A 25,556-nucleotide genomic window follows, 5' to 3' on the forward strand; every position below is an offset into this window, starting at 1 on the left:
GTTTATAGTGTTCTGAACCTGCCTGGCACTTGCACTTTGAGCTCCACTGCCAGCAGGAAACAAACTTTTTTCCTCCCCCACCCCCAACAACATTTGGATTCCAGTTACTGCGCCCACCCGCAATGACTGACAGCCAGCTCTAATGCTGAGCTGTCAGACAGTGCCGGGGGAAGATTAGAACCGCCACTGTACATACACAGAGCAGTGACTGTTTCGGCGGTGCCCTGTGACAGGTACCTGAATGCTGCTGGTAGTAATGAAGTTCATTTTCCCTCAGCAGTGGGGCTCAAAGTTCAGGTTCAGAGCGCTATTATCCTGCAGTTACCCCATATCTGCAGGTTAATGGCAGGTTTTCACTTGACCAGTAATCTTTTAAGGAGAATCTTGTACTTTTTACCACTTTGGTTTGAGCAAATCCTACAGATTTGCTAAAGAAATATTGACACAATCAAAACTGCAATGGAGGGTAGCCCGACCAGACGACATGTTGCCATGCAGCTATCCTTCTGACATTGACTGTACACTTATGTCAACATACTCAAAAGCATGAGTTTCAGTTCTGTGAGGCAGCTTATCTCTCGTGAATTCATCCCAAACATGGCAAAACAATAAATACCTAATCCACCTTAGGCATTTCTATTAGTTCTGTACCTCTCCAGGTCTTCCATCTTCCCTGAACTGTCCCCTGTCCTCCCAATTTTTGGTAACCTGAATTTAGTTCCAAGAATATGGGGCTTAAACGCTGATCTCTAGAGAGCTTGTCATCCAATATCATGGGGAGTGGATGAGGGTCCAAGTCTGTTGAATGCTACTCACCTGCTTCCTCTTACTTTACCCCATTTGGAATTCTCAAAAGCACCACCACACTACTGCATCCAGCTTCAACACTCCTCTAACTAATAGTATCATCTTATCTCCAGATTACCATATTTATGCCCCCTCCACACCACCACTCAGTATGTATGCATACAGAAGTGCTGTTATGTTAAGGGCAACTTAGAAAAGTCACCTTCAGGAGGATAACTTCTCTTCATAGCTCTTTTCTAGATCTAGTGCTAATGCACCAAGTTGGCCTACAGCTGTGAGCCTCCTGTGGCTTCATAGCTACAGGTTGGAGACTTGCATGAAGATTGCCAGAACTGTCCTCTTTGTTAGTGACGTGGCCTAAATCCTACATATATTCTGGATTTCCTACAAAGATTAAACTCTTCTGGTCCACAATAAAGGAGATTTACAAGACTACACAATACATATGTCACCTACGTCAGACTAACCTACCTTATTTCTACTAAATGACTCTTTGATTTGACCTTGACAGAAAACCCCAGCTTGGATATTTACCTAATGCTGCAGAGGCCTTCAGCCTGGGCCTATGCAAGACAACTGAGCCACTATCTGTATCCCACATACATGGAAGTTAATGAAACCATCATCACTTTTTTTATTTTTTTTCACTTCTTTCAATAAAATGTAGGAAAAAACAAACAAAAAAGAAACACATTTGAAGGGGTTGTCTCATTAAGATGTAGGTCACCCTTGGTTGTCATAAAACATGGTTAACCATATATTTTAATTTTCCCTATAATGACCACTGCAAGAGTAATGAACTTTTTAGGTCAATTTACAATGGTCAATGAGTGTTTGTGAAAATGTATTGCCGATCATTGGCCGGCCCTTGTAAATATTCCGCTAATTAACCACTTGTTCATCAGCTGATTGTATAGTTTATCCATCATAAATATCATTGTGAGCAGCCCATCACCAGTTGTAAATGGGATGTGCTTCCGACAGTATTCAGACTGCGTGGGGACAGAATGATCGTATCGGCAAGCTCTCATCTGCGTTGCTTTATGCTTCATTCAGTTTTCTAAACATTGTAGAATTTTGTCGGTTTATGTCATTTTCAGTTTTCATCTTTGTCTTGCAAATGACAGGAACACTCGCACATCTTAAGTGCACCCCAAACAACCTGAAAGCTGCTAAAAATAAAATTCAATATTGTGCATCTCTCCCAGGCTCCACTTTAAAGCTAAAATACAGATGTCAGTACAAAGAGCGTTAGTGCATTAACTGCGCAGTCCTCAGAAATAACGGTTGATCGTAATACCAGTGATATCAACCTGTGGCGGAAACAAGCCGCATTTAATATCTGTGCTGGTAACAATGCTGTAATCCCTGGGTGAATGACTATACCATTGTTCCTGTTGCCAAGAGACATAACACTTTCTTTTTTGGCACCATAGAAATATGAAGGCTTGGTTTTTCCCAAGACAAGTTTTGAATGACCTCATTCAGTATAGTAGGAAATGGGGGTAAAAATTCCAAGTGATAAGGCAGCACAAAAAACAGACATCGGGTGCAAGCCTTCCAGGTATATACCAAACCTCAAAATAGTCCATCAAAGATGAAAGCAGCACACCATGATAACTTCAATTTCTACATTAACAGTTTCCTGGAAAGTGGATTGGTCATCGTGGACCAGTTGAATGGCCACCAAGGTCTCCCGGTCTGACCCCCTTAGACTTTTATCTTTGGGGTCATCTGAAGGCAATTGTTTATGCTGTGAAGATACGAGATGTGCAGCATCTGAAACAACGGATACTGGAAGCCTGTGCTAGCATTTCTTCTGCAGTGTTGCTATCAGTGTTTCAAGAGTGGGAGAAGAGGGTTGCATTGACAATCCAACACAATGGACAGCACTTATAACACATTTTATAAGTGGTCATAAACTCTTACTGTTTCTCTTATTCATACTCGTCTAGACTATTGTAACTCTCTTCTAATCGGTCTCCCTCTTACCAAACTCTCCCCCCTCCAATCTGTTTTGAATGCTGCAGCCAGGATCATATTCCTCGCCAATCGTTACACCGATGCCTCTACCATGTGCCAGTCATTGCACTGGCTACCCATCCATTCAAGAATCCAGTACAAACTTATTACCCTCACCCACAAAGCTCTCCATGGTTCAGCACCACCCTACATCTCCTCCCTCGTTTCAGTCTACCACCCTACCCGTGCCCTCCGTTCTGCTGAAGACCTGAGGTTAGCATCCTCAATAATCAGAACCTCCCACTCCCGTCTCCAAGACTCCACGTGCTGCGCTAATTCTTTGGAATGCACTTCCCAGGTCAATGCGATTAGTCCCCAATCCCTACAATTTTAAGCGTGGCCGAAAACGCATTTATTCAGACTGGCCTACCGCCTCAACACATTAACCTAATCAAAAGTCAAAAGTTTTACCATAACCAGGTTCCCCGCATCATGTTCCCACATGCTTTATGCATCTATTAGCCCTCTGTGTCTGTACTGTGTTACCCACCCACCTTTCGTGTCCTCATAGATTGTAAGCTTGTGAGCAAAGCTCTCATTCCTCTTGGTATCTGTTTATGATCTATGTGATTATTGTTATGCTGTAATGTCTATTGTCTGTACAAGTCCCCTCTGAAATGTAAAGTGCTGTGGACTATGTCGGCGCTATAGAAATAAAATGTATTATTATTATAAACTTGTAAATAACTCATGAAAGAATAAAGTTACGTTAAAACCAAGCACACCGTTGTTTTCTTGTGAAATTCTCACACAGGGTGGACCATTTATGTATGTGTGTGTGTATGTATGTAGTATGTATGTGTGTGTGTGTATATAATATATTAGTACAGACCAAAAGTTTGGACACACCTTCTCATTCAAAGAGTTTTCTTTATTTTCATGACTATGAAAATTGTAGATTCGCTCTGAAGGCATCAAATCTATGAATTAACACATGTGGAATTTATATAATTAACAAAAAAGTGTGAAACAATTGAAAATATGTCTTATATTCTAGGTTCTTCAAAGTAGCCACCTTTTTCTTTGATTACTGCTTTGCACACTCTTGGCATTCTATTGATGAGCTTCAAGAGGTAGTCACCGGAAATGGTCTTCCAACAGTCTTGAAGGAGTTCCCAGAGATGCTTAGCAATTGTTGGCCCTTTTGCCTTCACTCTGCCGTCCAGCTCACCCCAAACCATCTCGATTGGGTTCAGGTCTGGTGACTGTGGAGCCAGGTCATCTGGCGTAGCACCCCATCACTCTCCTTCTTGGTCAAATAGCCCTTATACAGCCTGATGGTGTGTTTGGGGTCATTGTCCTGTTGAAAAGTAAATGATGGTCCAACTAAACGCAAACCGGATGGAATAGCATGCCGCTGCAAGATGCTGTGGTAGCCATGCTGGTTCAGTAGTGTGCCTTCAATTTCGAATAAATCCCCAACAGTGTCACACCTCCGCCTCCATGCTTCACGGTGGGAACCAGGCATGTAGAGTCCTTCCGTTCACCTTTTCTGCGTCGCACAAAGACACGGTGGTTGGAACCAAAGATCTCAAATTTGTACTCATCAGACCAAAGCACTGATTTCCACAGGTCTAATGTCCATTCCTTGTGTTCTTTAGCCCAAAGAAGTCTCTTCTGCTTGTTGCCTGTCCTTAGCAGTGGTTTCCTAGCAGCTATTTTACCATGAAGGCCTGCTGCACAAAGTCTCCTCTTAACAGTTGTTGTAGTGATGTGTCTGCTGCTAGAACTCTGTGTGGCATTGACCTGGTCTCTAATCTGACCTGCTATTAACCTGTGATTTCTGAGGCTGGTGACTCGGATGAACTTATCCTCCGCAGCAGAGGTGACTCTTGGTCTACCTTTCTGGGGCAGTCCTCATGTGAGCCAGTTTTTGTAGCGCTTGATGGTTTTTGCCACTGCACTTGGGGACACTTTCAAAGTTTTCACAATTTTTCGGACTGACTGACCTTCATTTCTTAAAGTAATGATGGTCACTCGTTTTTCTTTACTTAGCTGCTTTTTTCTTGCCATAATACAAATTCTAACAGTCTATTCAGTAGGACTATTAGCTGTGTATCCACAAGACTTCTGCACAACACAACTGATGGTCCCAACTCCATTTATAAGGCAAGAAATCCCACTTATTAAACCTGACAGGGCACACCTGTGAAGTGAAAACCATTTTCCAGTGACTACCTCTTGAAGCTCATCAAGAGAATGCTAAGAGTCTGCAAAGCAAGTAATCAAATCAAAAGGTGGCTACTTTGAAGAACCTAGAATATAAGACATACAGTGTTTTCAGTTGTTTCACATTTTTTTGTTAATTATATAAATCCACATGTGTTAATTCATAGTTTTGATGCCTTCAGAGTGAATCTACAATTTTCATAGTCATGAAAATAAAGAAAACTCTTTGAATGAGGTGTGTCCAAACTTTTGGTCTGTACTATCTAGCTACACTGTGTTCCAAATTATTATGCAAAAAATATTTCCTCATATCTAATATATAAAGCTCAAAGTGTGTGTGTGTATGTGTGTATGTCCGGGGTAGGCATCCGCACCGTCGCAGCTACAGCCACAAAATTTGGCACAGTCACACGTCTGGACCCCGAGAGCGTCCTAAGCTATGTTGTGAGGTGAAATTTTAACCCCGCGTGTTCCAATTCACCAAACAATTTTGCCCCTATCTACATACTAGGGGAAAAAGTGTGTGTGTGTCAAGCCCCGCCCCTCATTATGTCATAATGCCCCTATTTGCATACTGGGGAAGCAGTGTGTGCGTATCAAGCCCCGCCCCTCATTATGATGTCACAACGGTTGCCATGGCGACGCTGATGTCATCATAGGTCGCAAGCCCCGCCGCTGCTCATTATGATGTCATAATGGTTGACTATGGGATCGAGGATGTGTGATGGGTATATGGGCACTGGACTATGGGATGGAGGATTTGTATGACGGGTATATGGGCACGGGACTATGGGATTGCGCATATGTATATGGGCACGGGACTTTGGGATGGAGGATGTGTGATGGGTATATGGGCACTTGACTATGGGATGGAGGATATGTTTGACGGGTATATGGGCACGGGACTATGGGATGGCGGATATGTATATGGGCACGGGACTATGGGATGGAGGATGTGTGATGGGTATATGGGCACTCGACTGGGATGGAGGATATGTATGATGGGTATATGGGCATGGGACTATGGGATGGCGAATATGTATGATGGGTGTATGGGCATGGGACTATGGGATGGAGGATGTGTGATGGGTATATGGGCATGGGACTATGGGATGGAGGATGTGTGATGGGTATATGGGCACGGGACTATGGGATGGAGGATAATTATAATTTGCTACAACTAACCACAGTTAGTTACTATGCCCGGGCAGCGCCGTGCTCTTCAGCTAGTTTTCTCTAAATTACCTATATGAATCGCAGTCATTGTTATTTTCCAGTCATCTACTATTCTAGTATAATTGCAATGTTTTTGAACAAACTGCCTATGAAAACAGTATATTTTTAAAAATAACTCAAAATGCATGTTCTAAATTATTATGCACAGCAGAGTTTTCAACCTTTTTATTTTGAACAAAAAAATGATCAATTGTGAAATTATAAGCTTTATCAGCTTATTACAAAATGAAATCAAACCGTTTTCAAGTCAAAACTTTATTCTAGGTGATGTTACATTTGCACATGGGACCCCTTGTTCGAAAAAGCTTCTGAACTCTCTCGTCCATTGAATTTGTCAGTTTTTGGATGGTTTGTGCTTCAATTGTTTTGCATGTGGACAGAATACCCTCCCAGAGCTGTTGCTTAGATGTGAACTGCCTCCCGCCATCATAGACACTCCTTTTGATGATGCTCCAGAGGTTCTCAATGGGGTTGAGGTCAGGGGAAGATGGTGGCCACACCATTAGTTTGTCCTCTTTTATGCCCATAGCAGCCAGAGATGCAGAGGTGTTATTTGCAGCATGAGACGGTGCATTATCATGCATGAAAATGATCTTGGTGCGGAAAGCACGGTTCTTTCTCTTGAACCATGGCAGGAAGTGCTGTTTTAGAAACTCCACATAGATTATGGAGTTCATCTTTACCCCTTCAGGGATCCTAAAGGGGCCGACAAGCTCTCTCCCCATGATTCCAGCCCAAAACATTACTCCACCTCCTCCTTGTTGGCGCCTTAGCCGTGTTTTCATGGGGTGTCCATCAACCAGCCATCCTCCACTCCATCCATCTGGACCATCGAGCGTTGCACGGCACTCATCGGTGAACAAAACAGTTTGGAAGTCAGTCTTCATGTATCGTTTGGCCCACTGGAGCCGTTTCTGCTTGTGTGCAGTGGATAGAGGTGGTCGACAGGATGGCTTACGCACAGCTGCAAACCTCTGAAGGACCCTGCATCTTGTTGTTCGGGGGACGTTGGAGGCACCAGCAGCTTCAAAAACTTGTCTGCTGCTAAGACAAGGCATTTTTGCAGCTGCTCTTTTAACCTGACGCAATTGCCTGTTGGAAAGAGTCCTCAATTTTTCCTTATCAGCACGCACATGTGTGTGCTGGGAATCAGCTACATACTTCTTGATTGTGCGATGATCACGATGAAGTGTCTTGGCAATGTTGATTGTAGTCATGCCTTGACCTAAATACTCCACAATTTGTTGCTTCTCAGCAGCCGACACATCCCTTTTCTTTCCCATTTTGGCAAAAAATGTAGGCTGCTTAATAATGTGGAACAGCCTTCTTAAGTAGTCTTGCCTTTATTTGGACACACCTGCCAAACTAATTTGCACAGGTATCTGCAATTGCTTTCAGTGATATAAAGAGCCCTGACACATATCACCATCAATGAGTTTAAATGACAAACAAAAAAATTCTAACCTTATCACTCCTAAACTCTTTTTGCATAATAATTTGGAACACAGTTTATCTATCTACCTATCTATCGTCTTATAGTCAGGGAAGGTGCCGTGTTTTTTCTTTAATATAAAAAAGAAAATAGTATAAAAAAAATATTGTCCCCTAAGCTTGACTCAGTGGTGTGTATGATTTTTTTTTTTTTTTTTTTTACTGTATTAATTCAGCAACTGGGGGCTGCCATCTTACCTTTCTGGCTGCTGAACGACACTTTCCATGCTCATTTACGGCAGTCCCTGGGCATAAGAGACAAGAGTCAGCTCCCGACCCTATCTGTATCATTGCAGCATCATCAGCTGTGATCTGGGCACGCCTCTGTGGGCAGCTCAATTCACAGCTGTAGGTGTGGCCAGGCGCCATTTTTTTAGAGCCCAGTGCTTTCCTTTTAGCTCCATTTACACTCTATTGCAAACCCTGGGTGGATGCTGTACTGTTCCAGCATAACAGGGCTTGGATGTTCACTCTGCACATACCAGCTGCAGGAGAGGATATAGGACGAGCTCCTGGAGACCGAGCTGCTCTTTCCAAAACACCCGACCAGCTGCAGCCCCTGCACTTGCAAAACATAGAGGAGCTGCTCCCTGCTCTTTCAAAACACTTAGCCATCTGCTGGACATCTAATCCTATCCTGTGTGATACTGACTGTTGAGCCGTGTATCTAATTCTATCCTGTGTGATACTGACTGCTGAGCCATGTATTTAATCCTCTCCTGTGTGATGCTGACTGCTAAGCCGTGTATCTAATCCTATCCTGTGTGATACAGTCTGCTGATCCGTGTATCTATTCCTATCCTGTGTGATACTGACTGCGGAGCCGTGTATCTAATCCTATCCTGTGTGATGCTGATTGCTGAGCCTTGTATCTAATCCTATCCCGTGTGATACTGACTGCTGAGCCGTGTATCTATTCCTATCCTGTGATACTGACTGCTCAGCCGTGTATCTAATCCTATCCTGTGTGATACTGTGTGCTGAGCTGTGTATCTAATCCTATCCCGTGTGATACGGACTGCTGAGCCGTGTATCTATTCCTATCCCGTGTGATACTGCTCTCCTGAAATACTCTGTGCTGCTGTCACCCTGCTGGTTTTATGTGTGATCTACATGGTGGTATTGTGTATGATCTATATGGCGGCATTATGTGTGAACTATATGGCGGTATTATGTGAGAACACTTTGGCAGTATTATCTGCTAAAAGGGGACCCATTCTGGCTTGGTTCTGGCTGAGCACCTGTACACGGGTCAGAGGTAGTAGTTAGGTGCAGTCAGGGGAGGGCTGGTGAGGCAGCTGAAGTGAGGGGTCTCATTTTTATCGTTACTGTATGGCTACATTTCCCCCCATCCTGCTTCCCAACGTCACCCCCGGACTGCGCCTGTCGCCTCGCTTTCACACATCGCCAGGACAGGATCTGAGGAGGGGAATGGGGTCATTGCATGCAAAGTCTGGATCAGAACAGGCCATCAATCATCAGAAATGTTTCCTGGATTTCTGTGGTGTTGTCACCCTGCTCCTCCCCCATATATCTCCCTCTGTGACCCCCTCATAGATCAGCACACTGCTCTCCTGAAATTCTCTGTGCTGCTGTCACCCTGCTCCCAGAATCCTTACTGCCTGCCATCCTCTGTGACTGAAGACCCCATTCCTCTCCTCAGATCCTGTCCTGGTGATGTGTGAAAGTGAGGCGACAGGGGCCTGATATATGGTGGAAGGAGCAGGGTGACAGCAGCACAGAGTATTTCAGGAGAGCAGTGTGCTGGTCTATGGGGGGCACCCTGTTCGGTGCCAGGGATTATACATAGAGCGCTGTGTTTTATATACATGGATGGACCATCTGCTCCACAGAAATCCAGGAGACATTTCTGCTGATTGATGACCTGTTCTGATCCAGACTTTACATGCAAAGACAAGTCAGTAACTTTGCAGGCCCCATCAAAATGGCTGATCACTGTGTTCCTAAATGTCATCCTCTCTTTTCCCTTAGCAAACACCCAGAAGGGGAGGAGAGGAGTGACATCACACTCATGTCAGCAGATTCGGCCCATAATTACTGCAGGGCAGTAACGTGAGCTAGTTGTACACTAGGTTTTTGTGCCAAATTTCAGTAGGTGCTCCCCCTAGTGTTACCAAGTGGAAATGCCAAACTTTTTACAATTATTTTTCATATTTTAGAAAATTAAAAACAAATGATAATATTTTTAACATTCTTTACATTTTTTTCAATTGCTGAAAAAAAATTTTTTGGATGGCACCTTCCCTTTAATGTAGCTTCCCAGAGAGATGGCGTTATTGGAGCAAGGTAACAGAAGGCATGGTCAATGCTGCAGAAAGCCAGTGGTGGCGGTAGGTGTGAGGCGATGCTGCAGGCACTGGATTGAGAGGAGGAGGCGTCCCGGGGGTGCGAGGCTGTGGGCCCTAGGCTGTCAAAAAGTGTATGCGGTGAGTGGAGTCCCTGCAGTTCTCATTTATTTCCCTGTGGTGGGCTACAGGAAAATGGCTGCCTGAGGCGGTGCATGCGTAGATTGAGATCTCAAATGCCAAGATCTAAATCTGTGTATACGCTTTCTCTGGCAGCCATTTTCCCCGCAGTCAACCGCAGGGAAGTCAATGGAAAGTGCGGGGACATCGTTTACCGCCAACATTTTCTGTGAGCCCAGGGCCCCCAGCCTCGCACCACCGGGACACTCCCTTCTCCCAGCCAGAGGCCTGCAGCATCGCTCCACCCCTGCCAGCGGCCTTCTCCAACAGCGACCCTGCCTCCCGTGGCCCCTCTCCACCGCAGCTACCCCCACAACCCTCCAGTAAGCAACTTTCAGATAAGACACGCTCCCATTTTCCTCCCAAATTTTTTTTGGGAAAAAAGTGCATCTTATAATCTGAAAAATACAGTAAATGTCATTTAATTGCAATAAAACAAAGAAGTAGAAATCAATTGATTGAGGCCTTTCCACTGAACCCAGGATATCACTCTGGTCAGAAAAAGGGACACTTCAGAAGTGGCCCATAAGGGGGAGATACGTTTCAATCTCTTCTCATTGCATTTTTAAGTCAATGTTAAATTATGGTAGTTTGGACTTTTATGGACATGGCAAAACCAACATTTTTTTTTTTTCTTTTTAATTTAGGAAAAGGGGAGTAATTTTGAACTTGTGTAAATATAATTATTTTTCTATTGTATTTTGTTGAACCTGCGACTGTCCTATCGCTTGTGCAATGTATGCCGTCTACATCACCACAGCCGATTGGGTCGTATGAGGTCCACTTTTATAAAAGTGGAAAACCCCTTTAAGAGCTACACTGTTAAATTAAATTTGTATTTAACAGGACTTTGTTATACAATTGACTTCTTTGCACTTTTGTTAAGGTTCTATGTGCTAGAATGTGCTAAACTTTCCTGAGCTATTGTTTATCATCATGATTGAGGATCTAACAGTTCTGTCCGTGGGAGTTAAGGTGATAGTTGAATGGGTGTAATTTCACATTCAATTACAGTCATTATAACATTTCTTTTATGTAAAAAATACCATATTTTATTTTCTCCTTTTGAAAATGAAGATAATTCACACATTTACTTAAGGGTCAGAAGCTTTGTATTCATGCAGATATCTAGACCTTCCATAGATATTTCTCTCCTCTAAATAAAAGCGTTTTGTACTTTTCTCTTTACTCTCCTCTAGTTTGTGAGTTAAATGTCTCTAAATATATAAATTCTGAAATAACTATACATTCTCTCCAATCTTTGACAGATTTTTTTTTAGCGTATGTGGAGAAAATAATGGCATAAAATGGTAATTTTTCATTTATTTCTGTTTCTGACTTTTTTTTCTGTCCTTTTTTTCTTTTGGGGGAGGGGTGAATATATTTGCTAATCCTTCCAAGAAAACAACACCTAAAGTAGGTCCATAATCGCAAAGGCTTTTTGGTAACATTTTCATTGTTCTACAGTTGCTGCTGGTTGCAGACCCCTTCTGCTCAATTTCTGCATTTTCTTAAACATTGAAGAGGGCTCTCCCCCCTCTCATACTGAGATCAGTTCATGTAGGCGGCTGGCTGGGAGTCTCATTTTAAGGCCGGGATCACACTACCGTGTGTGATGCGACAAACTCGGACGAGTCTCTCGCATCAACACTGGTGCTGCCACTGGCACTCGGGCTTGGAGCTGCGACTGCATAGGAATACATGCAGCTGCAGCTCCAGTCCCGAGTGGCGGCGGCAGTGCCAGGTTTTGATGCGAGAGCCTCGTGCAAGTTTCTCGCATCACATTCGGTAGCCTCTGCTGTGTTTCTTCAGGCAAAGGAGCTGTCAGTCAAGCAAGAAGAAGCTGCACTAGACGGAGAATAGAACTGGAGTGACAATTCACATGCTGATTTCTCTGTAACTTGTCTTTCAAAGAGCAACATGCGCATATGAATACTTTGCATTGTGATATCCTGCTGACAGGGTCCCCTTAAGCCCCCCGTCACACTCAGCGACGCTACAGCGATCCCAACAACGATACGACCTGGTAGGGATCGTTGCTGCGTCGCTATGTGGTCGCTGGTGAGATGCCAAACAGTCAGATCTTCCCAACGACGCAGCAACGATAAGTCAACCCGTAGCGACCTCGATGTCGGTGGTCGTTGGCACCCTGTCACATAGCAGATAGTCTGACGATTCAGACCTCGAATCAATGCAAATCCATGCCTATGTGTCTCCCTTCTGAGTCGCTAACGAGGTCGTTGGTAAGGTGTCAAACATACCCATGCATGCTACCCAGCGGGACCTCAACAATCAAAAAAATGTCCAGGTCATTCCGACACGACCAGCGATCTCACAGCAGGGGCCTGGTCGCTGCTACCTGTCAAACGTAGCAAGGTCGCTGCTGAGGTCGCTGTTGCGTCACAAAGCTTGTGACACAGCAGCGATCTCGCTTAGTTTGACGGGGGCTTTAAGGATTTCCTATAATGTCAGTATTCAGATTTTGAACTGGATTCTCTGAGCAGAGGGGAGCCAATGAACAGATTGGCAAAGGAGTAACAATGAGAGAGATGGACTAATCAAACTGCGGAGTTAAGGATGAAGTGGAGGGGGGCATGAATTTTTAGATAGGAGGCCACACAGGAGGATGTTGCAGTGATCTAGTCAGAATAGTTGATAACTATAAAGGTATATAAATAAGTTTTGTATATTCCAATTTTAAACCTGTCTGAAGCTCTAGTTGAGATGGCTCCATGGACTTCCTTGCTTGTTTTGTAAATTACCAAAATGCATTGTTGTATGAGCTTTGTTCAGAGGTAGGAGAAGGAGAAGATCCAACATTTGTCCAGTTAGTGCTGATAATTGGGCTGTTTTTAATACTTGATACCGTTTTTTTCTTTGAGTTGGCACTATTGACTAAAAGCTTTTTTTTGTGAATTTTTTTTTAGGTTGATATTGTTTTGTTTTTTAGTAATTTCCCCTTTACTTTTTAGATAAGGTCCCACAGTGTAAAAACACAGTGACTGTCCCACTGCATTCTGTTGTGTGAAATCAGCGGCATCTTACGTTGCCATCATGGTGCATGAGATTTTAAGGATGTCGTAAATTGACATGAGCTGTGGGTTTGAGATTAGTAGCATGTCAGCTAATGCTGTGGACGTAGGTGTGAAATTCACCCTTGTGCTTCGGAAAGAGAGAAATGTGCAACTCCTCCGCTTCTTCTTTGCAATGTTATTCCGACGGCATCTCTCCAGGTGATCCGAAGTGGAGATGCTAAGCAAGAACGTAGCCTAAAGGTTCTCCCTCCAGAATTCGTTATTCAGCAGGGTATCCTAAAAGCTGCAATCAAAGTCTGTTTCGTTGTAATCAATGTTTTCTGTGAAACTGATGAGGACCTAGTCGATGGAATCGCTAGACAAGCTTCTCTTCTATAACCTATGTGACTTGGCAGAAGGCAAATAATTGACATGGCATTATTTGCTGAAATGCCACAAGTTATTTGCTCAGTTGGGATCATATTCTTCTTTTAGTTTAATTTAAAAAAGGTGTCAATTTACAAATCGATTTTCAGCGATTTTCTGGAAATATCACTCCTCACATCTTCTGCGTACTGGTCAATTTTTGAGAGATGACCTCGTCCTTTGTCATTTTCAGGATATTGCTTTCTGAGACGTAATCTTCCGTTATCAAATAACAGCTTCTACAACTAATAATGGCAAACTAGGAAGATAAATGAGCTTGCTATGATATTTGGAATCGGGTTTTTCTTTTAGAAATCGGTCATGAATGCAGAGCTGAAAACATGAATTCCGCGCACACTGGCAGTATATTTTAATATTTTACCGTCTGGAAAAGTTTTACTTTATTGAACTCAAGTGAGCCACTAATATTGTTTTGTATTTTGTAATTAAAAGAGTTGTCCAATACTTTGATATTGATGATAGGTCATCCGGATGAGTTCATTGGGGTCTAACACCCGACAATTCCATGATCAGCTATCTTGGCAGCAACATATAATCCGTATACAAAGTGGATCACAGCTCGGTACACTGGAGCCTATCTACACTTCAGTAAGCTGTGTTGCTCTGCCCTGTACACCCCTTACATCTGGTGATTGCCAGCGCTGATAACAGCTGATCGGTGGGGTCTATTTGCACCTGCTTATTTCATCAAAATGGAACGGACGTCCTGACGCTGACATTGGTCTCTGGACGTAATCTTTCATTGCATGTGCCTCAACCTTCAGTAGTGAACACTGCGTGTGTGTGCGCTCGCAGAGCAAGAAGAAATGAAAGGGCTGCGTCCCAAGCACTGTGGTCTTCAGGAATCATAAAAGGAGATTGAGGACTACCATGGGCCTGAGGTTCCTCACCCCTGCTCTATGGTGTTGCACAATCACAAAAAGCTGCGTCATAGGGAGAAAAGGCAAAAGCCCACTGAGCATTCCAAAACAAGCATTTTCAGTGTTTCCTGGTAAGACTTGATGTCTCAATTGGCCATGCTGAGAACTCACTGCTGTTGCTTCCTGTCATTACAGTGCGAGGAGAGGAGGAGAGTTGCAGCGTGAAGTGCTGGGCAATGAAGAGCATCATGGTAGCAGCTCTTGTCACATACAACATTCTGGACTTACTACGTGTATAGGCATATAGCATCAATTTTCTTATATCCTGACAGCTATTGCAGGTCCAGAGTGTCATTTGTGACGAGTCAGGCCCATGATGCTCTACGCTGCTTCAACATGACACATCCTTTGCTTGCTACTCCCCACCCCTCTAGTATGGCAGTGCCTGCTTATGATTGAGCAGGATCATTGAGGGGAAAAAGTAATCGTCCCCCTTGGTTGAAGGGGAAACTTGCATATTGGGTGCAGTAAAATATAGAAACCCATATTTCCACAAAGGAATCTATAAAAAGGGGGATTGGTTATGTCTTCAGCCACATTATGCTGAAGTTGGCAGTTACGATAAGCGTAGTGACCAGTTCTCTTTTACTGTTAATTTCATTCAGATTTATGTATTGTGATATACATTCCCTGCTACACCATGGCTTTTGTAAAGCATTTGAGTTCCCAAAAAAAAGAGCTCATAGGGCCCAATATTTCTTTTCCAAAAATGTTATTGTTTAAAACATTAAACAGAAGGGGGGGGGGGGGGGAAGGAGGAGGGGAAGGGGTAGGAGGGAAGAGATAATAGGGAATTAGGAAACAAGTATCAGTTGACAAGGGATGCAACCCTTGAGTCGTAAACAAAGTCAACATTATAATCTGAAATATAATACAAGGGTATTAACTAAAGCCCCTGTTACACACGGCAAGATCGCTAGCGATATCGCTGAAGCGACAACAATTGTGACGCAACAGTGACATCGCTAGCGATCTCGCTAAGTGTGACACGCGGAAACGACCGTCTCCCTGCTGCGATGTCGCTGATCGTGCACGAACGTTCAGGATCATTTTTTGATCGCTGGCGTCACACTGACCAGCATACATTGCTGTGTTTGACGCCCCTTATCAACGACGAGCGACCTCGTTGGCGACTCCGAACTCATATAGATAGCGCTGAAGGACGCCTATTCAAAGTCTGAATCGCTATTACAGACAGTGTGTGACACGTTACCAACGATCGCCGTGGTCGTTAGTGACATCGCTGATCGCTGATGCGTCGTTATGAAGATCGGCCTGTATGACTGCTTACTAGCGATGCACAAACGATCTTAGACAGATCGTATCGTTGTCGGAATCGTTGGTGCGTCGCTACGTGTAACGGTACCCTAACGCAATGCAGAATAAACCGCATAAAGAGAGAAACAGTATTACAAAAATACACAATAGCGAGTCTGTATAGCAATATAGAGTTTAGATTGGGTAAGGATGAAGTAATAAAGATATTGCAATATATCACTGATGTGTCTTTGGAGAGAAATAAATCAAGTAGGTAGATAGGACTGAACTCTAGCATGGTCATGTTTAAGTGATGGGAGATGGGAAGACTTGGTCCCATTTTTGCCATTTACTAAAAAATGATTTGAACTGGTTGTTAGACAGAGCGAACTTTAGTTCATGGGAGCGATGGCGAGAAACTAATTGTATAATGTCATTAGAGTTAGGAAGTGTAGGCCCTTTCCAGTGGATAGGGCCCAATATTTCAAACATTTTTTTTGCCAGTTTTCCTCTGTAAATCTCCTTGAAATGTTATAGTAACTTTTCCAACTCGCAGTTGCACGAAATTTTGCAACTTTCTGCGTGTTTAACTCATTCCCGACCAACTCTGTTGACTTTTTGAAAAGTGCGAAAGGACATGGCAAAGGGCGGCTGACAAATTCATCCTAATTTTACATCCAAAGGGTGGCAAGAATTATTAAAGGAAGAGACTGGAATACATTTCTTGTGGCGCTGCACGGCAATTGAAAAATGCACTAAATTAATTGAGAACCTTTGGCTCTAAATGAATTTCATGCATTTTGCTTCAACACGGTACGAAACACCGATCTGGATGAATCTGTGCCAAAATGTAATATTTAATGCACAATAGAGTCTACGCTCAAACTTCTGATTTAGCCATGACAGACCTGTCTTCTTTAGCAAAAACACCAATCCTTGATTTATGATGTGGATGTGCAGTTACCGTGATTTTCTCCCCCACAATGCAGTTATTATGCCATGCAAAGTTTGAATATGAATGAAATTACCCTATTCTCTTTAAACTGAATGTGAAATGAACTGGGAAGAGCTAGTTATTACAAGAAGTAAAGATTTTCTTCTGCCGAGCAATAATATTCACTTCTATGTTGCAAAAATAGTCTTCAATATCTGAAAAGGAAATAATATTAAAAATGTAATAAAAATAAATGTATGCAACATTATGCACCTTTCTAGGTGCCCATTAGAAATGCCTGCCTCGTGATCAGACCATGTTGGAATTACCGATGCATTTGCTTAACACCGTATTTGCATTAACAATCAGTCAATAACTGTCCCACCTTTTAACTCTAATAATTTTAGAATTTGCTTTTCTGTAATTTTCTTTTTATTTGAACGTTGTTCAGAAATTAGTTTTTCTAATGCAGAGCTAGAAAATACATATCCATACTATGAAATTGTAAAGTTTTAACTGCCTGCAGACACTGCCCGTAGGAACTTAGTCTTATTATTGAGGTCTATAGATAAGCTGTATTCATTAAAGGGAATCAGTCACCCCATTTTTGGCCTATAACCTGCAGCCACCTCCATCAGGGACTTATCTACAGCATTCTGTAATGCTGTAGATAAGCCCCCGGTGTAACCTGAAAGATAAGAAAAACAAGTTATATTATACTCACCCGGGGATCCGGTCCAGTCCGATCGGTGTTGTGGTCCAGTCCGGCGCCTCCCATCTTCTAGAGATGACGTCCTCCTTCTTACTTCTGCTGCAGCTCCTGCGCAGGCGTACTTTCTCTGCACTGTTGAGGGTAGAGTACAGTACTGCAGTGCGCAGACGCCGGACCTCTCTGACCTTTCCCGGCACCTGCGTACTGCAGTACTTTACTCTGCCCTCAACAGGGCAGAGAAAGTACGCCTGCGCAGGAGCCGCAGTAGAAGTAAGGAGGAGGACGTCATCTCTAGAAGATGGGAGGTGCCGGACCGGACCGCGACACCCACCGCACCCGCCCCCCGGTGAGTATAATCTAACTTGTTTTTCTTATATTTCATGTTACATCGGTGGCTTATCTACAGCATTACAGAATGCTGTAGATCAGCCCCTGATGGCTGTGCCGGCAGCTGATCGGGCTAAAATGGGGTGACAGATTCCCTTTACACTCTTCCCTGTGGCCATTTTATTCTTTGTTTTCCTTTTTTTTCCCCCTCCCGTCTTCCATTTGTCATATATATATATTTTTTTTTTGTCAATGACTTAACTGCATGAACGCTTGGTTTTTGCATGATGAATTGTAGTTTTGATTTCTGCCATTTAATTTGCTATGTAATGTACTGAAAGGTAGAATGAAGAAAAGGGCAGGTTGTTTTTACAGTGTGCTGTTAAAATGCCAGGTTAACTTTATCCATGAATCAGTGTGATTACGGCAATATTTTATAGTGCTTGTTTTTCTGCATTTCAAAAACTGGAAGCTTAATGAGAAATTGGTTTGTCACCATATTCTGCATCCCATAATATTGTTATATTTGGTTCAGTTGAGAATATGTATAGGCAGATGTGGACTCAAGGGCCACATCTCGGGTCACCACAATGTGCTGGGTTATGGCTATCGTATAGGGGTATTCCCATCTCCAAGATCCAATGTAGTAATAATAAGATTAGCAAATGCCTTCAATTAGAAATGTAGTATAGTTCTTCTGATTTGCTATGTCACTTATCCATGGTTACGATCACTCATATAGTTAGTTATTTAACTCGATGATCGTGGTCGTAACCATGAACATCTAAGCTACTGAAATGCCTGCATGTGGAATAAGGGACATAGTAAATTAGAAGAACTATACTGCATTTCTAATTGGAGGTATATATTATTATTTTATTATTATTATTATTACATCTACTATACATAGGGATTGGATATTGGAGATGGGAATACCCATTTTAACTTGTGTTCGAAATATGTAGTTGCATTCTAGTAATAATGCACAGTTCTTCTGAAAGCCTTGAAAGGGTTTGAACATTTTGCCATGCCATTGATTTTTTTTTTTTTTTTTCCACTTCAGTGGTTTGAGTTCTCTAGTCATATATTACAAAATTGTATATCTCCAAGATGACCACTGCTTTGCTAAGAAACTCTGGGTAAAGGAGCTGGACTGGCGAAGCATGTCACCAGACCAAAACCCTACTGAGCATCAGTGGGGCATCCTCCAATAGAGGTGGAGCAACGCAAGGTCTCCAACATCCACCAGCTCTGTGATGTCGTCATGGAGGAGTGGAAGAGGATTCCAGTTGCAACCTGTGAAGCTCTAGTGACCTCCATGTCCAAGACAGTTAGGGCAGACATTGAAAATAATGGTGACCACACAAAATGGTGACACTTGGGGCAAAATTTGGCCATTTTCACTTAGGGGTGTACTCACTTTAGATGCCAGCGGTTTACACGAAAATGTCAATGTGTTGGGTTGTTTAGAGGGAACACCAAATTTACACTGTTATACAAGCTGTACACAGACTACTTCACATTGTATCAAAGTGTCAGATCTTCAGTGTTGACCCATGAAAAGATGTAATGTATTTACAAAAATGTGAGGGGTGTACTCACTTTTTTGATATTTTGTACATTTTGTTGAGCACTATGTTGACTAAACTTCCCCCGTGCCCTATTGTTGTGGCATCTGTTATATTGTTGAGATGTGGTTATTTCGAAGAATCTAATGTGTTGTGTTTTTTTTTTTTTGTTTTTTTTTTTTTTAGACTTTGATCTGAACTTCTTCTGGCACTGGAGCAGATTTCTGGACTACGTGCAGTGTGTGCTGGCATTCACTGCAGTGACCGGGTACATCACTTACCTGTCTCTGGACTCTGTGCTCTATGTAGAAGGGCTGGGGTTTCTGGCCGTGTTTACGGAGGCTATGCTTGGAGTTCCACAGCTTTATCGGAATCACCAGAATAACTCAACTGAGGGCATGAGGTAAGTGTCGTTCTATTGGCCGAATAACATACTGATGTCATTGTAGTACTTGAAGGATTAGTCTCATCAGAGGCCAACCCCTCCCGAAATGAGCTGTGACAGCTTTTGTGCATTGGTAGGCCGTTATCTGAAACTTTCTAAGTTTAGAAGGAATCTTCTAGTTTAATCAGGCTGCCCAAACCATGGACATCATGGATGCAGTTATGTTTTTCTCTGAAATGCTGGCGTTTATTAGCGAAAACATAGTTTGAAGGGGGTATCCGGATGTTTCTAAAAAGAAAAATGTAGCTTAGCACTAACAGGCAGGTAATTGCAACTTGCCTGCCTGTTGTGCACAGCGCCATTCTTGTTCTGTGACATCTCTGTGCTGGGGATTCAGAAGCCTCTGCTGATGTCACGTCTACAGAGTGGAGGCTTCTTTTCTGCTACCTTCTGCCTGTTAGTGTTTAGGTACATTTTTTTTTTTTTTTATAAAGTATTGGATAAGGCATTATCCCAGCATGCTCTTGTGCTAATCAAGTGGCTTTACTGTGCTCGAATAATATGTTCAATTCCTCTGCTCCTTCATGTCTCGCGGCTGTTCGACAGCTGCAACACATACAGGGATTGTCTAACGAACAGGCAATCTGCATCTGTTGCAACTGTCAAACAGCCGCGAGACATGCAGGCGGGGGACTCAAATATGTTTTTCGACACTCGGTTAGCACAGGAGCATGCGTGGATTAATACCTTATCCAGGCAAGTTCGCTCATCACCACTGGAGACTGATAGTAATAGATGTGACCAGTGAAGGGGTTGCATTCATTTTCTGTTGCCCAGATGTAAATTTTGAGTGTATTATTGAACTACTTGACGAGTAAAAGTATTTACATTTGTGCATAGCTGGTAAATATCATTGTAGACTGGGTGATCCCGGAGCTCTCCGTAATGAGAATTTTCCAAGAAGGGAACATAAAAAGGGTGTGTGAATTACATTTTTTATTTGTAGCTGGTCTGGGTAAAACTTAGGAGTCAATTAGTCAAACCACCTAGAAACTTTCTTCTGGCATCCAACCTATTGGGTTGTTTTTCTATTGATTTCTATGGACATTCATATTGCTGGCTTGTTAAAAAAAAATATCTGACTTTCTCTTAAAGGCTTTATTGTTTTGCATTCTCTTAGTGAATATTTTGGTATCATTTAATTTTGTATGCTCAGTTTCTGCTTTGACACATATAGAATTTTCCACCTTTTTTTTTTCTTACATTCTTAATTTTTTATTCATGTTTTTATATTTTTCCTTTTTCTACTTGAATTCTTTATCAATTTCTGCAAATAGTGTGTGTATATGTACAGTATATATTATTCCCATTCCCAGGCTTCTCTAGCAGAATTAAATATTGCCATCAAAAAATGCTGAAAAAGTTACAATTCAAAAATGTCACCCCAAAAACATGTAAAAAATACTGAAACAATTATATGTGTGAATGAGGCCTTAAAGTCAAAGATCAAAGTGCTGACCATCCCATTGATAAAATTTTCTGCTGCATCTTTGTGGGCAGGGGAGTTTGCCAAAATAATGCCCCCTTTTTTCTTGTTTCCTCCTACATGCAGTCTTCAAAAATGTTGCAACATCCGCCTGTATAATATAGCATTGCATATGTCGCCTATTGACACCTCAAAGAGCTTGTGAAAAGTTGTGTGTGAAGGGAGCTGGCTGAGTATTAAACAGAAGAGCAAACATTTAGCTTTCCTTTTGATGATTTATTGGATTGTCTATTAAAATTCTCAGTTATAAGGTAGCTGAGTTGAAAGTGAATTTAAGATATTTGCCTAATTTGCACAAATTACGTAACTAAAACAGACGTTATAACCTTTCCATGCAGCATTAATCCCTATTCCAAACTTCCATCTTTCCTGACAACATTAAAGAACTCCACTACTTGGACTACTCCTTTTCATACCCCATGCTTGGCCCCAGTAAAATACTCGCCTCCTGTGCTGGTGCTGTTCGTGCGATGTCGGCGCTCTCTCTCTCTCCAGGGCTCCTGTGTGGTTATGACATGTAACCCCAGTGCCCAATCCACGCTGGCGTCGCTGTCCTCGCCTCCTGTCTAATTGAACTTGAAGAGGAGTCGGAGCTCTGCTGAAGCCCGGACTTCCTTTTCATGTTCCATGTGTTTGAAGGCGGGGACAGTGACGCCGGAGCTGATTGGGTGCCAGGATCACTTATTAAATCAACCACACGAGGAGAGAGTGAGTGCCGACACCGCAGGGACGGCGCCACCACAGGAGGTGAGTATAAGCTTTTTTTTTTATTTTAGAGGGGCCAAACATTTAGATCAAGAAGGGGTTGTCCTAGTAGTGGTCAACCCCTTTAATTAGCCAATGTCAGGAAGACAAAGGTGCCTAAGATTCATAGAGAGACTTCTTTATTTAAATAAACCTTAGAACTTAGATCTTTCCTTCAACAGTTTTGCCACACTCAACTGAAACTGGAAGCTAACCCTGAGTGACTGAGCTGTTGCTGGAGCTTCACTGCACGTCACAGCCCAGCATCACGCGGGCTTGCAGCGCTCTGTTAGTGAAAGCCGTGCAGGAAAGAGTGCGCGTGATGCTGAGCGGTGACGTGAAGTGAAACTCCACCCACAGCCCAGTCACTTGGGGAGACCAGGTTCCACCTTGGTGTGATGCCTTGTCAGCTTGCAGTTCCGGAAGTTGACACGACCTCTCCGGACATCAGAGGTGGTTGAGCAGACAGCAATATTTGCCGCGCACAGGGACATTTGGAAGCGCAAGTTATTTGATGAAAGCCTTATTTCCAAGGTTTAAAGTGATTTGCACACTACACATTGTAGAGGACAAGGTCTTTAATGTATGTTATTTAGTATGTAATTTGTTACTATAATTGGAACGCATGTATGCCACATGATCCAATTCAGTATATCCAAAGTCAGGTTGAGTTGAATCGATTCTCAGGTCTATACATTTTCATTGTCTTCTTGATTTTATGTTGCAATATGGGTAATAGGGGAGTTGGGAAGGGTGGGTTTGTTTTAGGAGAAGAGTGGTGTGGAGGGGTTGTAATTGTTCTTGCTTAATAATCTCCTTTGTTTCTTTTTCTGAAAATATTTAAAAACCAATAAAAATTTACTTGATAAAAGAAAGGCAGCACTGAAATAGATTATGCAAAAAGTGGGCTTATGTTGGCCTATGTGGTGCAATAGGTGAAGGAAAAATGTGCATATGTAAATAGTTGCCACAATATCATCAATCACATACTGTAAATGCATGATACATATACAGATCCCAAAAAACATGCAATTTCATAATTTACATAAGAGTTCATTGTGCATATAATACATAACCTGATAAAGTGAACAGCAAGGTCGTGGACAGGAGCTGCACAATTTACTGACATTTTTCGTGTTCTCCGGCATGGCATTTGATTTACCTAATTGGTGTGATGTCATCTAAGTGCTGCACAGGTGACATCTCACCTGCCTGGCTAATCATAAGCCGAGCCTGGGAAGCCGGAGAGTAAAGAAATTCGTGTAGCGCCTATCCATGGCCAGAGAGTATGGTCATAGACTGGGGTTGGGCAAAGCAATATGCTAATCTCTAGTTCTGACTGAATATAAAGCTACAGGCAGACATTCAATCCATGGCTTCCTTTTTTGAGCAACCATTTTCAGAACCTTTAGGGTATGTGCACACGTTGCGGATTTGGCCCTGCGGATCCGCAGCAGTTTTCCATGCGGTGTACAGTACCATGTAAACCTATGGAAAGCAAAAACCGCTATGCACATCCTGCGGAAAATTCCGCACAGAAACGCAGCGGTTTATTTTCCGCAGCATGTCAATTCTTTGTGCGGATTCTGCAGCTTTTTTACACCTCTTCCATTATAGGAATCCGCAGGTGTAAAAACGCATGCCAAATCTGCACCAAATTTGCAGGAAATTCGCACTAAATCCGCAGACAAAACGCAGGTCATTTTACCTGCGGATTCTGGAGAATCTGCCCAGGAATCCGCAATGTGTGCACATATCCTTAACTTCCGTGTCATATTCTTTTCACCAGTCTGAAAATGATATATAGGATATACAATGTATGCTGTATTCCTAAGTCCTCTAACAATCTTTCCCGGTACTTCTCCTGTGACATGTGTTCCCCTGTCGCATTTTGTTACCACAGTCAACCCCATATTGACATACCACTTTAGACATCAGCTTCTTGGCTACAGTTTTCGTGGTTGTTTTTGCCCAAGGGCAGGCCTCAGGCCATCTTGAAAAGAGATCCACACAGACAAGGGCATACTCACTCATATGTGCCTTTGTTGGGTTACTGTATGAAATCAATCTGCAGTTGCTGAAATTAGTTTAATTGCCTTGGATTGCGTCCTTCCAGGTCCTTGACAGTTTTTCCGGGATTGTTGAGGGCACAGGCAGAAACGTGATTAAACTCTGATGCTAGCCAATGATGATTCACCATACTTGCCATGGCTTCTTTAGCGTAATCACTTGAATCATGTTTTAAATGGCTCATCGTAGGATGAGTGAAGGCACTACTCCTCTCCAAATCTCCACTCATTACATACACTTGTTGCTTCCTTAGGCCTCTTTCACACATGATGTTGACATCACCATGTTTGACAGTGGGGATTGTGTTGTCAGTGGCGATCTGCAGCATTAGTGTTCTGCCACACATAGCATTTTGCATTTATCCCAAGGCGTTCTAGTTTTGTCTCACCTTACTGCAGCACTTTCTTCCACATGCCATGTAAGACACACGGCTAGTTTGTGGAAGAAAGTGATATGGTCCAATGAGACCAAGAGAATTTTTGAAGCTAAAATGCAAAATACTGTGTCGGAAAACCAACACTGAACATCTCCCTGAAAAAAACTCCCCACCGTCAAACATGGTGATGGCAGCATATACATGTAATGCAACTACGCGCTTACATAAAGACTTCTCTGGGTGCATGGGTTTTCACACCTCCCTTCTAGTTCCTGCTAATCAGAGCTCTGCAGTGACTAAGACTGCTAGTGCTATGACTGATGTCATCTGGTAATGAAGGGTGAAAGTGCACACCACCAAAGAGGACTCTGAAGAAATGCCCAGTTGCACTTCAAGCAGAAATTACCCACTCATATCTTATTCATCCCATAACCCTAAACATGTAGTCAACACTTTTGACTGCCTCCTCAGCCCACCAGTGCCTCTTCCAACCTCCCTCATCTCTGCGGAAGACTTTGCCGCATATTTCAAAAACAAGATTAACCAAATCAGACAAGTCTTTAATAATCAACCACCAGAGTGCCTCCATATAACAGACCAATGCCCTTCCCACATAACCTTCCTCCCTACCATCACTAGTGGAAAGCTTACTCAGTCTCTCCAAATCACCCCTCCCCACTTGTGCACTTGGCCAGAAATCATCTACCTCCTACAAAACGTCATCACCACCCTGCTTATCTCATCCCTAAGCTATCTCTTCACCCTATTAACATCTGGTACCTTTCCGTCTGCCTTCACATATGCCACAATCACAAAAATCCTGAAGAAGCCATCCTTCGACTCAATTTCTACATTCAACTATCTTCACATATCGTTGCTTCTGTGCGCCTCCAAACTCTTCGAACAACATTTCCACAAAGAACTTTCCTTCCACTTCTAATCTAACCTTCGACAATCTACAATTTGGTTTCTGTCTCCACCACGTCACTGAAACTGCCCTGACCAAAATTACTAATGACTTATTTACAGCCAAAGCTAACAGACA

General features: G+C 42.7%; 1 protein-coding gene across 7 annotated transcripts in view; it reads left to right on the forward strand.

Moving 5' to 3' along the window:
* The window catches only part of SLC66A2 (solute carrier family 66 member 2), a 204,040-nt gene that overhangs the window by 104,226 nt on the left and 74,258 nt on the right, over positions 1-25,556 (forward strand). For all 7 annotated transcript variants that reach the window (XR_012230492.1, XM_073566240.1, XM_073566257.1 and 4 more), the window contains one exon: positions 19,577-19,793. Coding sequence is in view for 6 of the 7 variants with exons in the window: in XM_073566240.1 (XP_073422341.1) it covers positions 19,577-19,793 (217 nt within the window). In the remaining variant the exon portion in view is untranslated. The remainder of the gene's footprint in view (positions 1-19,576; positions 19,794-25,556) is intronic.

Source organism: Dendrobates tinctorius, unplaced genomic scaffold (genome assembly GCF_039654945.1).
Source record: "Dendrobates tinctorius isolate UK_male_01 unplaced genomic scaffold, ASM3965494v1 ptg000004l, whole genome shotgun sequence".
Taxonomy (NCBI): domain Eukaryota; kingdom Metazoa; phylum Chordata; class Amphibia; order Anura; family Dendrobatidae; genus Dendrobates; species Dendrobates tinctorius.